General features: G+C 43.7%; 1 protein-coding gene across 1 annotated transcript in view; it reads left to right on the top strand.

The window, feature by feature from the left end:
- The window catches only part of LOC110970081 (nidogen-1-like), a 77753-nt gene that overhangs the window by 48458 nt on the left and 14560 nt on the right, over window positions 1-14735 (top strand). The window contains exons 13-18 of the mRNA XM_051945396.1: window positions 7658-7900; window positions 9263-9435; window positions 10428-10554; window positions 11485-11656; window positions 13883-14040; window positions 14131-14254. Coding sequence (XP_051801356.1) covers window positions 7658-7900; window positions 9263-9435; window positions 10428-10554; window positions 11485-11656; window positions 13883-14040; window positions 14131-14254 — 997 coding nt within the window. The remainder of the gene's footprint in view (window positions 1-7657; window positions 7901-9262; window positions 9436-10427; window positions 10555-11484; window positions 11657-13882; window positions 14041-14130; window positions 14255-14735) is intronic.

The following is a 14735-nucleotide window of genomic DNA, read 5'->3' as shown; positions in this document are numbered from 1 at the left end:
GGCATTTTTTAATTTAAACTGAATCATTTTGAAAAAACTGAGTTTTTTTGGGACTTGTTCAGGGTTGTTTGGTACGTCGTTTGGGTCATTTACAACAAGATTTAACAAATTTCGGACATATTTTCAGTCATTTTGCATCATTTTTAACACATTTTGGGAAATTCTGAGTAATTTTGAACAGCTTTGAGGTAATTTAGTACAGTCATTATTGGCAGTTTTTAATTTAAATTGAATCATTTGAAGAATCTAAGATATAAAACATGTTCTGACATATTTCACACTTCTATTTCCTACATAATTCTAGATGTGTTCATTCATAGTTTTGATGCCTTCAGTAAGAATCTACAATGGAAATAGTCATGAAGATAAAGAAAAATCATTAAATGAGGAGGTGTGTCCTAAATAAAGACAGGTAGTATAGTTACTAACAGATTTATGTTCACTTCCTGTTTGCTAAACTATAGTTTTGTGCAAATACATAAAACAAGCAAACGGAGAAAACAGAAATCACCTTGAAACTTCCTGAACTTTAACAAAGCAAAGTTTGAGTAGGGACTCTGATGACAGCTGGACTTTGTAGACTAGTAGATGAGTAACTTTCCACTGCAGAAACTTGTGGTAGATGTGAGGCAGCTGAAACGTTCCCAAGAACATCCCATAATCAGCTGTTCTGTTTCTATTATGGTGGAGGAGCTTCACTGAACAATGACAAGCAGTCATTTCTGGACACAACTCCAGTTTTATGTAGAAGATAAACAATCAAGGTTTATTGTGTTAGCCTGTGGTGGTGTGATGAAGTTTACCCTGAAGATGGTGATGGTTTTACGGTCTGGTTTTATATGTACGCTTGTTGTTATTGTTATTTCATTTAGATTGTTACCAATGCACCGTCCAAGGCCACCTAGTCATATTTTCATCATTCCCTCATGTATGATGGCAATAAAGCTGTTCTAGTTCTAGATTCAGTCCTAATTCTAGTTCTAGTCTGAGTTCTCATTCTAGTTTTAGTCCTAGTTCTAGTCCCAGTTCTAGTGCTAGTCCTAATTCTAATTGTAGTGCTAATTCTAGTTCTAATGCTAGTTCGAGTTCTAGTGCTAGTTCTAGTTCTAGTGCTAGTTCTAGTTGTAGTCCTAGTTCTAGACAGGGGGAAACTGCTACTCGACAAGAACATCCAAAGAGCAGAACATGGTGCTTGTTCAAGGGTTCTAACAGTGGAAAAAGCCTTATTTGCCTCATCAAGAACTCAGATCCTGGAGTTCCTTAGAAGGAGCTGTTAGCAGCACAGTGACCACACTTAATTTCAGTTTTTACAGACAGTATAAGAAGGATGGATGTCTCTTCCTTCTGGTTCCATGGATTTATCCCTTCTTCTATTCCTCTATCAAGCTACACTTGTTTGTTTCTGTCCTTGTCTATTTTCGTGTTTCTTCTTCCCTCCATTTAAGTTCCATTTTTATTCCTTTCTTCATCGTTCAACATGTAGACGACTAGAAACGGCAGCAAACAGTAGCAGAATCAGGAGTGTTATCCAATCCTACTATCGTTTCTCTTTGTTGAAAGTGTCAGATCAGTGCTGCTGCTACAGGATCTGAAGTCTCTGTAATATTCAGCATGCAGACGCCTGATTGGCTGACAGCAGGTGATGTTTTCTGCCTGGTTTGTTGGTGGTGGTGGGTTAGCCGTCATACCAAAGCTTCGTTCTCCTTCATTCCAGGTGTCAGGAGCTGAGAGCTCAGAGTTAATTACAGCTTCACTCCTCTGCACCACAGTTTTGTCATATTTCCATGGTTTTTATGACCCTCCTGGCCTCGAAAGGCATCATTTGGAGTCCTTTGTCAAAACTTGTCACAGCGTCTCTTCTTGTAAGCGGCACTCAGTTTCCTTTTGTCTCAGGAGCTGCTCTTTTATCTTCGTCCTGTCTCAGACTCCTCTGTCTTTGTGTCTGTTTGTTGGGAGACGTGGCATTATGAGGACACCCTGCTGTCTGTAGGCACTATGAGGACAAACTGCTGTCTGTCGGCGTGATGAGGACACCCTGCTGTCTGTAGGCGTTATGAGGACACCCTGCTGTCTGTAGATGTTATGAGGACACCCTGCTGTCTGTAGGCGTTATGAGGACACCCTGCTGTCTGTAGGCGTTATGAGGACACCCTGCTGTCTGTAGACGTTATGAGGACACCCTGCTGTCTGTTGGCGTTATGAGGACACCCTGCTGTCTGTAGGCGTTATGAGGACACCCTGCTGTCTGTAGACACTATGAGGACACCCTGCTGTCTGTAGATGTTATGAGGACACCCTGCTGTCTGTAGACGTTATGAGGACACCCTGCTGTCTGTAGGCATTATGAAGACACCCTGCTGTCTAGGGGCGTTATGAGGACACCCTGCTGTCTGTAGACGCTATGAGGACACCCTGCTGTCTGTAGGCGTTATGAGGACACCCTGCTGTCTGTAGGCGTTATGAGGACACCCTGCTGTCTGTAGGCGTTATGAGGACACCCTGCTGTCTGTAGGCGTTATGAGGACACCCTGCTGTCGGTAGATGTTATGAGGACACCCTGCTGTCGGTAGATGTTATGAGGACACCCTGCTGTCGGTAGATGTTATGAGGACACCCTGCTGTCTATAGGCGTTATGAGGACACCCTGCTGTCTGTAGGTGTTATGAGGACACCCTGCTGTCTGTAGGCGTTATGAGGACACCCTGCTGTCTGTAGGCGTTATGAGGACACCCTGCTGTCTGTAGGCGTTATGAGGACACCCTGCTGTCTGTAGACACTATGAGGACACCCTGCTGTCTGTAGGCGTTATGAGGACACCCTGCTGTCTGTAGACACTATGAGGACACCCTGCTGTCTGTTGGTGTTATGAGGACACCCTGCTTGTCTGTTGGTGTTATGAGGACACCCTGCTGTCTGTAGGTGTTATGAGGACACCCTGCTGTCTGTTGGTGTTATGAGGACACCCTGCTGTCTGTTGGTGCTATGAGGACACCCTGCTGTCTGTTGGTGTTATGAGGACACCCTGCTGTCTGTAGACACTATGAGGACACCCTGCTGTCTGTAGGCGTGGCATTATGAGGACACCCTGCTGTCTGTAGGCGTTATGAGGACACCCTGCTGTCTGTTGGCGTTATGAGGACACCCTGCTGTCTGTAGGCGTTATGAGGACACCCTGCTGTCTGTAGGCGTTATGAGGACACCCTGCTGTCTGTAGGCGTTATGAGGACACCCTGCTGTCTGTAGATGTTATGAGGACACCCTGCTGTCTGTAGACACTATGAGGACACCCTGCTGTCTGTAGGCGTTATGAGGACACCCTGCTGTCTGTAGACACTATGAGGACACCCTGCTGTCTGTTGGCGTTATGAGGACACCCTGCTGTCTGTAGGCGTTATGAGGACACCCTGCTGTCTGTAGACACTATGAGGACACCCTGCTGTCTGTTGGTGTTATGAGGACACCCTGCTGTCTGTAGGTGTTATGAGGACACCCTGCTGTCTGTTGGTGTTATGAGGACACCCTGCTGTCTGTTGGTGCTATGAGGACACCCTGCTGTCTGTTGGTGTTATGAGGACACCCTGCTGTCTGTAGACACTATGAGGACACCCTGCTGTCTGTAGGCGTTATGAGGACACCCTGCTGTCTGTAGGCGTTATGAGGACACCCTGCTGTCTGTAGGCGTTATGAGGACACCCTGCTGTCTGTAGATGTTATGAGGACACCCTGCTGTCGGTAGATGTTATGAGGACACCCTGCTGTTTGTAGATGTTATGAGGACACCCTGCTGTCTGTAGGTGTTATGAGGACACCCTGCTGTCTGTAGATGTTATGAGGACACCCTGCTGTCTGTAGGCGTTATGAGGACACCCTGCTGTCTGTTGGCGTTATGAGGACACCCTGCTGTCTGTAGGCGTTATGAGGACACCCTGCTGTCTGTCGGCGTTATGAGGACACCCTGCTGTCTGTAGGCGTTATGAGGACACCCTGCTGTCTGTAGGCGTTATGAGGACACCCTGCTGTCTGTAGGCGTTATGAGGACACCCTGCTGTCTGTTGGCGTTATGAGGACACCCTGCTGTCTGTAGATGTTATGAGGACACCCTGCTGTCTGTAGGCGTTATGAGGACACCCTGCTGTCTGTAGGCATTATGAGGACACCCTGCTGTCTGTAGACACTATGAGGACACCCTGCTGTCTGTTGGCGTTATGAGGACACCCTGCTGTCTGTAGGCGTTATGAGGACACCCTGCTGTCTGTAGACACTATGAGGACACCCTGCTGTCTGTTGGTGTTATGAGGACACCCTGCTTGTCTGTTGGTGTTATGAGGACACCCTGCTGTCTGTAGGTGTTATGAGGACACCCTGCTGTCTGTTGGTGTTATGAGGACACCCTGCTGTCTATTGGTGCTATGAGGACACCCTGCTGTCTGTAGACACTATGAGGACACCCTGCTGTCTGTAGGCGTTATGAGGACACCCTGCTGTCTGTAGGCGTTATGAGGACACCCTGCTGTCTGTTGGCGTTATGAGGACACCCTGCTGTCTGTAGGCGTTATGAGGACACCCTGCTGTCTGTAGATGTTATGAGGACACCCTGCTGTCGGTAGATGTTATGAGGACACCCTGCTGTTTGTAGATGTTATGAGGACACCCTGCTGTCTGTAGATGTTATGAGGACACCCTGCTGTCTGTAGATGTTATGAGGACACCCTGCTGTCTGTAGGCGTTATGAGGACACCCTGCTGTCTGTAGACACTATGAGGACACCCTGCTGTCTGTAGGCGTTATGAGGACACCCTGCTGTCTGTAGGCGTTATGAGGACACCCTGCTGTCTGTAGACACTATGAGGACACCCTGCTGTCTGTTGGTGTTATGAGGACACCCTGCTGTCTGTTGGTGTTATGAGGACACCCTGCTGTCTATTGGTGCTATGAGGACACCCTGCTGTCTGTTGGTGTTATGAGGACACACTGCTGTCTGTAGACACTATGAGGACACCCTGCTGTCTGTAGGCGTTATGAGGACACCCTGCTGTCTGTAGGCATTATGAGGACACCCTGCTGTTTGTAGGCGTTATGAGGACACCCTGCTGTCTGTAGACACTATGAGGACACCCTGCTGTCTGTAGACACTATGAGGACACCCTGCTGTCTGTAGGCGTTATGAGGACACCCTGCTGTCTGTAGGCGTTATGAGGACACCCTGCAGTCTGTAGACACAATGAGGACACCCTGCTGTCTGTAGACATTATGAGGACACCCTGCTGTCTGTAGACGTTATGAGGACACCCTGCTGTCTGTAGGCATTATGAGGACACCCTGCTGTCTGTAGGCGTTATGAGGACACCCTGCTGTCTGTAGACACTATGAGGACACCCTGCTGTCTGTAGGCGTTATGAGGACACCCTGCTGTCTGTAGGCGTTATGAGGACACCCTGCTGTCTGTAGGCGTTATGAGGACACCCTGCTGTCTGTAGACACTATGAGGACACCCTGCTGTCTGTTGGTGTTATAAGGACACCCTGCTTGTCTGTTGGTGTTATGAGGACACCCTGCTGTCTGTAGGCGTTATGAGGACACCCTGCTGTCTGTTGGCGTTATGAGGACACCCTGCTGTCTGTAGGCGTTATGAGGACACCCTGCTGTCTGTAGACGTTATGAGGACACCCTGCTGTCTGTTGGCGTTATGAGCACACCCTGCTGTCTGTAGGCATTATGAGGACACCCTGATATTCAACCCTTTTACTCTCCTGTTGTCTTCATTTACAGACATCAAAAATATAGTTTTTTGTCTAAAAAAATCCAAAAATTCTGCAAAAAAATTCCCCAAATTTCTGAAAAATTCCAAAAACCTTCAGGAACAAAATTTCAAAAATTTCTTAACAGTTTCCCTTAAAATTTTTATTTTCAAAAAAAAAAAAAACAAATTCAACAAGAAGATTCTTCTAAAATATTTTTTAAAGATGAGTTAAAATCTTCCAAAAATAATCCTAAAAATATCTGAAGTGATTCTATATCAGTAAATCAACCAAAATCCAGAGAAATTTGCTGGATTTGGTTGATTTTTATGTGAATGTTCTTAACAAACATTTTTTATGTTTATTTTTTTGCCACAAAATGTTCAAAAACTTCCCAAAAATGTTGAAAATGTGCACATCAGAAGTTTCACTGTGAAAATATATATTTGTAGACATTTTCAAACTTTCAAACAGGTCAATCTGACCCACCGGACGACACTAAGGTTAAAGGCACTCTTTACTTTGAAATTCTAAATTTCAACCCTAGAGTGTTTTTGGAGGACAGAAGACTGTTTTTCAATTTTTTTTTCATTTTCATGTTAAATTTCAAGGTCAGTGAAGTTACCTTATATGGTTCCTACCCCTTAGAGGTAAAAAAATAAAACTTTCCAACAAATGTATAAATCATCACTGAGCACAGCTACTCAACCCTAAAACGTGTGAGTTTCATCAGCTAGTCATGGTTAGTTTGGATGTTTCCATCGTTAATACGTTAGAGAACCGAGCAGTAAGTTGGTCTTTTTCCAACTTTGGAAAAAAGAGAAAGTTTGATCCGTTCCAGGTCTCTGATTGGTCAGATGCCACAATGTAGAGTAGAGTGATGTTTGCTGATTGGCTGGGTGAAACCGCATGCTTCATGACCGAACTGAGAGGCGGAGCTACGCCATATTTAATGTGTGGAAGTTACCAGATATGGGTAAGATGAGACCTGTGTGGAGCTGCTGCAGTTTGTTATAGAAGGAAAGTGAAATTAATGTGGATGCAGAATTTCTCTTCATGTTTTTTAATACCTGATTAATCGTTAGGTCTGTAAAGGAAAAGTAAAAACAAAGACCATAATGCTTCTCCTCAGCTGTTTTCTTTTATCCAAACAACAGGACAAAATGCAGCTATATTCCGTTTACTCATGTAGAACATCAAATCCTCACCTTTCCAGTCTAATTCATCTGCTAACAGACACAAACTGAATATCAAATGCATCAGCACTGGTCAGAAAAACAGAAAATAAAATAAGAATACAATGAAAAATACAACATTTTTTAGTGGGGAAAAAGAAATATTAAAAAAATGTTTAAGAAGATTCACATAAAAATAAACTTAAATCCAGTGAAATTTGCTGGATTTTGGTTGATTTTTATGTGAATGTTCTTCAGGAAAATATTAGAAGTTTTACTGATATATATGCAATCACTTTAGATATTTTTAGGATTTTTTGGAAGATTTTTGCTCATTTTTTTGGAAATATTTACAGGGGTTTTCTCCCCAAATTTGGGGGATTTTTTAAATAAAACTTTGAAGGAAAATTCTGAAGGAATTATTGGAATCTTCTTCCTGAAGATTTTGTAAATTTTCATAAATTTGGGGATTTTTGTGTTGAATTTTTGTATTTTTTTTTAGACAAGAAAACTATATTTTTTGGTGCTCGTAAATGAGGACAACAGGAGGGTTAAGGTCAGTTTTGGGGTGGAGCTGCATGTCTCACAGTTAGCTCAAAGACAGTCTGGAAGCTGGAAATGTAATGATTATTCATACCTAAATATTATTCCTGTGTACACTTTCTGAACCAGAAACCCCCAGTCTTCTCCCCATGCTGTGTCTGGTGCAGACGTCTCACTCTGACTGTTATTCTGTGTCCTCAGAGCCCGAGCAGACCCAGTGTGAACGCCATCGACAGAGTTCCCAGCCGGCTCCGTCCTCCGGCTCCGGCTTCTTCTCCTTCTTCCGTCCTCGGCCGGCCGTCGGTCAGTACGTCCCCCAGTGTGACGAACACGGAGCCTACAGACCCACTCAGTGCCACCAGAGCATCGGGCAGTGCTGGTGTGTGGACGCCAATGGCCAGGAGATCCCCAACACCCGAACCGGACCCGGCAGCACGCCTCTGTGTGAGTCCTCCGCTTAAAGTGAGAGGAATTAGACAGTGGAGAGATACACCAGCAGAAATGAAATATTAGGATTAACAGACTTTTAGAACAGATAGACCTGAGAAATGTGACTAAAAATTATACAATTAGAGAATATATTCTGAAATAATCACACTTTAATCCAGGAGAGTCCAACTCATCTTAGTCCAGGTTCCACATCCAGTCCAGTCTGATCTCCAGTGGACCAGGACCACTAAAACCAGTAAAACCAGTAAAACCACAGCATGATAACCTATAAAGAACCAAAACTCCTAATTATTAGTGCAAAAAAGCGCATTCTGAAAATATTCACATTTAAGGAATTATCTTTTTACTAAACATCATGAACAACCTGACATTTATGAAGAAAAATAAATTCATCCTCAGTTTATCATTTCCACATTACAACTTCCAGATCAGAGTGTCTACAAAGGAACACAACATTTAGTCACCTGGAGCTGAACCACAGAGGATTTTACCTTAAAAAAGACAAAAAAGAGACAAAAATACTGCAAAATGAGACACAAAACAACAAAAGCTAGAAACAAAATGACAAAAATTAGACAAATGACACAAAACAAAAAAGAGACAGAAAATGTTGACAAAAAAGTTACAGAGGAACAATAAAATGGACAAACAACACAAAGAGACAAAAAATGACAAAAGGAAGAAACAAAACGACAAAAACAGCACACAAGGCAATGAATGAAACAAACATAAAATGACAAAAATGAAATAAAAAATATAAGCAAGATAAAAAGAAAACACAAAACGACAAAAACATGAGACAAGTGACGAAAGTCAGACAAAAAACAACAAAAACAGACAAAATATTACAAAAGTGAGACACAAAACAACAAAAGAACAATCTAGTATTTTACTTTCTGATCCAAACAACTTGTCATGGTCTAGAAATGATTTTAAATTTATAGTTTTACTAATTTACAATCTGCAGTTAATGTCTTCTCTGTAATTTTTACACTTTGATTGGACCATCTGGAGGACCACTTTTGGACCACGGGCCTCATGTTTTAGGCTATATCATGGTCTGCTTTCTCCATAACTCATATATATTATATATTCTGTTTAATGCATAGAAATACAACACGATCTACATATGATATTTGCCCCAATCATTGGGATTAGCTGATAAAGACTGGGCTGAATCTGGTTTGGTTTAAACTCAAATTAAAGGAGTGAGTCATCGTGTTAACAGTAACGTTGGTATAAAACCAGTTGGAACATAATTCCGATATCCTGCATCCCTAATTTAAATCCACTCATAATGTATTCAGTAATTATTTCATGCTGTAACATGTTTTTAAACCCTCCCGTCCTCCACAGGTATTGACCACACTGTAACTCCTCCTCCCATTGGTCCGACCCCACGGCCGAGTGTCCATCCCATCGCTCCTGGAACACACCTGCTGTTTGCTCAGAGTGGGAAGATCGAACACCTGCCGCTGGACGGATACAGGATGAAGAAGGAGGAGGCCAAACCTCTGCTGCACATCCCAGTAAGGCCAGTCTGCCGCTAACATGGGAGGCACTGCAGGAGGTCTTTTTACTGAGAAAATAAACCACCTCACCATGGAAGTGAGGTGGTCTGATGCTGGTACAGCTGCTATTTATTTACTCTATTTAGTTTTTGTTTTTCCCATTTTCCATTTGTATATAAAGACCATTTTTTATGTATTTCTCATGTCCTTTTGGTGTATTTATATGCTAGAAGACACATTATTGGTGGAATGAGCAGTCATTTCCACCTTCAGACTGCACTGTACTGATGAGAGCTCAACAATGGAGTGAGACTTCTGGGGTTTCTAAAGGTCCAGGGTGGGGTTTCTACATCATCCTTCTTCTTCTTCTGACAGCTTCTGCTTTGAACATGTGTGACTGAATGACTCCAGTGTGAACCACAGAGCAGTTTTATAGCGTTTGTGCAATCAATAATTATGGAGAGGAGACACAGTTTTAAATCATTTGACATTAAAGTGATGCACAGCTGTAGTTCTATACAATAATTACTGAGGTTTAGGCACATGCTGACGTAACTACACTAAATTCTGGCCTCCACCACCAACACCAGCTTCTACTTAGTTATGCAAATAACTCAGAGTGAGACTCTTATTACTGTCACCAATGATGGACACGCTACAGAAACAAGACCCAAGCTACAAAACTCCTTTAACTTTAACCCAAACCAAAGCCTTTCAGTCAGAACATCTCTGGTCTGGAGGGTTTCTGTGGTCCTTTTATGATCACATGTTACAGGATGTATGGCGTCGCTGTTTGAGCTGCTTGTGGGAATTCTTGTCTCTGATGAAACAATCGTCCAGTTGTTCAGCAGATTTCGGCATGAGAACTCTTTTCTTCTCCTTCATTTAGCCTGTAAATCATCTGCAGCAGAACATGGACTTCTCCGTGAGCGTGGGCGTCTTCCAGCAGCATTCTGTCAGTCGACACAAAAGACTCTTTGAAAAATGAATGAATGTGTGTCTTCTGTCAGGACCGGGTGGTGATTGGTGTAGCCTACGACTGTGTGGAGAAGATGGTTTACTGGACAGACATTACTGGACCGGCCATCAGCAAGGCCCGTCTGAGTGGAGGAGACATCATCCCGGTCATCACCAAAGGTACAGCAGACACCACAGAGCCATTACCTAAACCCAGCATTCCCACAAGTACCTCTACAAGTACCTCCATATCTACCCTCAGTCCTGTAGTCTCAATGATTCAAGAAGAAGAGGGTTATAGTGTATAGTATAGTATCGTATTATTAATATTAATAAATTAATAGGGTTATTAGTGTCAAACTCATCATCTCTGCTAACCTTCATGTGATGTTCAGTCTACAGCCTACACCCATATCAGCCTGGAGGAACGTTTGAGGTCTTCTTTTCAACTGTTGTATTTCAGTATTTAGAGTTTTTGCATGTCTTGGATGTCTTGTATGATTCTGAAGCTGCCCATTCTATTATTGATTACTAGACACAAAATTCATTGTTATTGTTTTAGAACTGCACAGACTAACGCAGGACAAAGCCATTCTGTCTGAATAAACCTGAATTCTAATAAATCTAGCCAGGTCTGGGTGCGGGGTTTAAGCTCCACATGCTGGTTTGTATATCAGAAGCAGAGACGTTGTGGTATCTGGCTGCAGGAAGGCCAGAAGCTGTTGTAAGTTAGCAGCTTTAAAGGCTAACTCTGCTAGCATGCTGTAGCTGACAGACAACAAACATTCAGCACCAGGTCATCATAAAGAGATTTGTGATAGGACTGTTTGGATCGTAGGAAGTACACCCCGCACACCCGGACAAATGAATCATTAGAAAAGCGCAGCTACATGGATAAAGTTTGCCCATGGTTTTGCTAATCCTAAATGGTTCATCCTCTGGAGAGCAGGAATGTGTCCAGCATAGTGGAGACATCTTGTCTCCAGGGACATCTTGTCTCCAGAACTCAGATGTTGCTGCTAGAAGACGGGGCTGAGGCTGATCTTCAGTTCCTCCCTAATGGATGTTTCCATCGTCTGAACTTCAGTGTGTCTGTTCCTTCTTCCTCAGAGCTGGAGAGTCCTGAAGGCATCGCCATCGACCAGGTCTCCCGTCTCCTCTTCTGGACCGACTCTATGCGAGACACCATAGAAGTGTCCAAGTTGGACGGCAGCCACCGGCGGGTCCTGTTTGACACCGACCTGGTGAACCCTCGACCCATCATCACAAACTCCGCATACGGGTGAGACATGGAAAATAAAAAATAAGCCATCCAGAGCAGGAATATGTTTCTAAACCAGAATGTACCTGAACCCAAGTCAGGATCTACAGGAACTTTCACTCACTGGAAAATAAATACTAGTTGCTTTAACATGAGTACATGTAGGACTGGGTGATAAATCGAATTAATTTGATTAATTCACATTTTTAAAACCTGACGATTTGAAAATTTGCCAAATCGTAAAATTGAGGCGAGCTTAAATATATAACAATACAGATTCTTCTTCTGTCTTTCACGACTTGTGCACTGGCGTTTGCTTCCGCCTCTCATCTCCTTCCACCAAAACACTCACACCCCCGTCATGGCGGACAGAACAGCAGACGAAGAGTTGGTGGCAAGAAAAGGGCCTCATGTTACATCGATTATATGGAAGTGGTTCAACTTTGACAAGACTGACACAGAGCAAACTACAGTCATGTGCAAGGTTTGCAAAAGTACTGTGAAAACGAAGAGTAGCAGCACAACTAACCTCTTTCAGCACCTCCAGCAGAGGCATCCTCAAGAATGGGAAGAGTGCTGCAGCTACGGGAGTGCAGCATGGCTAGCACTAGCCATAGCAAACAGACCGCAAAGAAACAACAAAAATCCATTAAAATCGTAATCGTCCAAGATGACTAAAAAAAATGGAGATTTTATTTTTTGGCCATATCATCCAGCCCTCAGTACAAGTAGTACCAGTAGCAGTAGTACAAAGGCAGTAGTAGTAGCAGCCTGACAAACTGTCTGGAGCAAATAAACACCTAGATGAGAGAGAATTATCTACAATTAAATGAAGATATAAACACGCTCTGCTTAAAACATCCCCCGCCTCATATATAGTACCTCTAAGTGCAAGAAATAATATATACTGGACGATACACCTACAAAATGATACATCTTCACTACAATAAAAAACAGTCAGGTGAAGGTCATACACCCCAAAAGGCACATCTACATTACCAACAGGCTGAGTGTGCACAATATGAATGAAATCCCTCAAGTAGTTTGTAAGATATGATCCGGAAACCAAAAAATATTTGGAGTGGCTCACTATGACCTTGAAAATCAGGTAAAGGTCATACACCCCAAAAGCCACATCTACACTATATAGAGATGGCCTGGGTGCAATATGAATGAAATCCCTCAAGTAGTTTCTGAGATATGCTCCGGAAACGAAATGCGTACGTACGTATGTACGGACGTACGGACATACGGACGGACGGACATACGGACGGATGTACCCACACCAATACCCCCCTCCGTGCCTACGGCTGGCGGGGGATAAAAACTGAGACTCTTCTGTTTGGTGGCAAAGACAAGAGGGTCAGCATTCGTAAACATCTGGAGACTCTTAAAACTACCGACCAAGCTGTTAAACTTGGAGTGTTATAGACTCAGCTTTGACTTTTAACAGCCGTATCAAAGCCGTCACCAAAGCAGCTTTTTACCAACTCGAAAACATCAACAGAATTAAAAGTTTGGTCTCCCTGAAAGACCAGGATAAACTCATCCATGCGTTCATCTCCAGTAGACGAGATCACTGTGATGTTATTTTTACAGAACTTCAGCTTCAGCTCATCCAGAACGCTGCTGGTGGAGTTTAACCAGGACTAAGATCTGAACACATCACACCACTTCTACAACCTCTACACTGGCTTCCAGTCAGTTTAGAGAACAGATTTTAAAACCTCACTGGTTTACACATGGTTTACAAATCCCAGAATCCATCTGTGATCTGTTCGGAGAATCCGAACTCAGCGGGGCTCTTAGATCCAGGACTCAGGTCTAGTAAAGGCCAGAGTCCAGACTAAACATGGAGAAGCAACATTTAGGTGTTCTGGAACAAACTGCCAGTGGAGATTAAACTTCCACCAGATGTAGACACTTTAAATCCAGGTTAAAACGTTTCTTTTCTCACATGCCTGTGCATGAAATCGGCACGGTGTCTTTTAACTATCTGCACCTCACTGTAACGCTCTGAATGTTTTATGGAAAGCACTTTGAATTGTCTTTGAATTTGTCTTGCCTTGACTAGTAAATAACTTCATAGATATAATGTCAGTAGCTTGAAAGATCCAGTAGCAGCTGTAGGGAGTGTTCTAAATGCACCTGGAGCAGATCTGTGTTCTGTGGCTTCAACAACTGTCTGATCAGTAGAATCCCAGCAGCAGCAGCTTGTTCTAACTGGTTTGGTCCTGCTGGTCTCAGGCGGCTGTACTGGGCAGACTGGAACAGAGACGGGCCTAAGATTGAGATGTCCAACATGGACGGGACGGAGCGGACAGTCCTGGTCAAGGACGACCTGGGCCTTCCCAATGGTCTGACCTTCAACTCTGTGGACCAGCAGCTGTGCTGGGCCGATGCAGGTGAGACGCTTCTTCAGATCAGTGGAGAACGTTCAGAGGAGATACCTTCACTCTCATGGTCCTGACTGACTGGTCTGTGCTGATCTGCAGGAACTCGGAAGGTGGAGTGCATGGACCCTCACCGCCGGCTGAGGAGGCAGATAGTTGAGGGGATCCAGTATCCCTTTGCTCTGGTCTCCTTTGGAAGGAACCTCTACTACACCGACTGGAGGAGGTAAAACATCAGCAGGTCTGAGAGCGCCACACTGACTTCATTTAAGGGTCTTAGAGCACCACACTGACTTTATTTAAGGGGTTTAGAGCGCCACACTGACTTCATTTAAGGGTCTTAGAGCGCCACACTGACTTTATTTAAGGGGTTTAGAGCACCACACTGACTTTATTTAAGGGGTTTAGAGCACCACACTGACTTTATTTAAGGGTCTTAGAGCGCCACACTGACTTTATTTAAGGGTCTTAGAGCGCCAGACTGACTTTATTTAAGGGTCTTAGAGCACCACACTGACTTTATTTAAGGGGTTTAGAGCACCACACTGACTTTATTTAAGGGTCTTAGAGCGCCACACTGACTTTATTTAAGGGGTTTAGAGCACCACACTGACTTCATTTAAGGGTCTTAGAGCGCCACACTGACTTTATTTAAGGGTCTTAGAGCGCCACACTGACTTTATTTAAGGGTCTTAGAGCGCCACACT

This window comes from Acanthochromis polyacanthus, chromosome 3 (assembly GCF_021347895.1).
Source record: "Acanthochromis polyacanthus isolate Apoly-LR-REF ecotype Palm Island chromosome 3, KAUST_Apoly_ChrSc, whole genome shotgun sequence".
Classification (NCBI taxonomy): domain Eukaryota; kingdom Metazoa; phylum Chordata; class Actinopteri; family Pomacentridae; genus Acanthochromis; species Acanthochromis polyacanthus.
The sequence above is the reverse complement of the archived record's forward strand: the minus strand, read 5'-3'. Positions and strand labels throughout refer to the sequence as shown.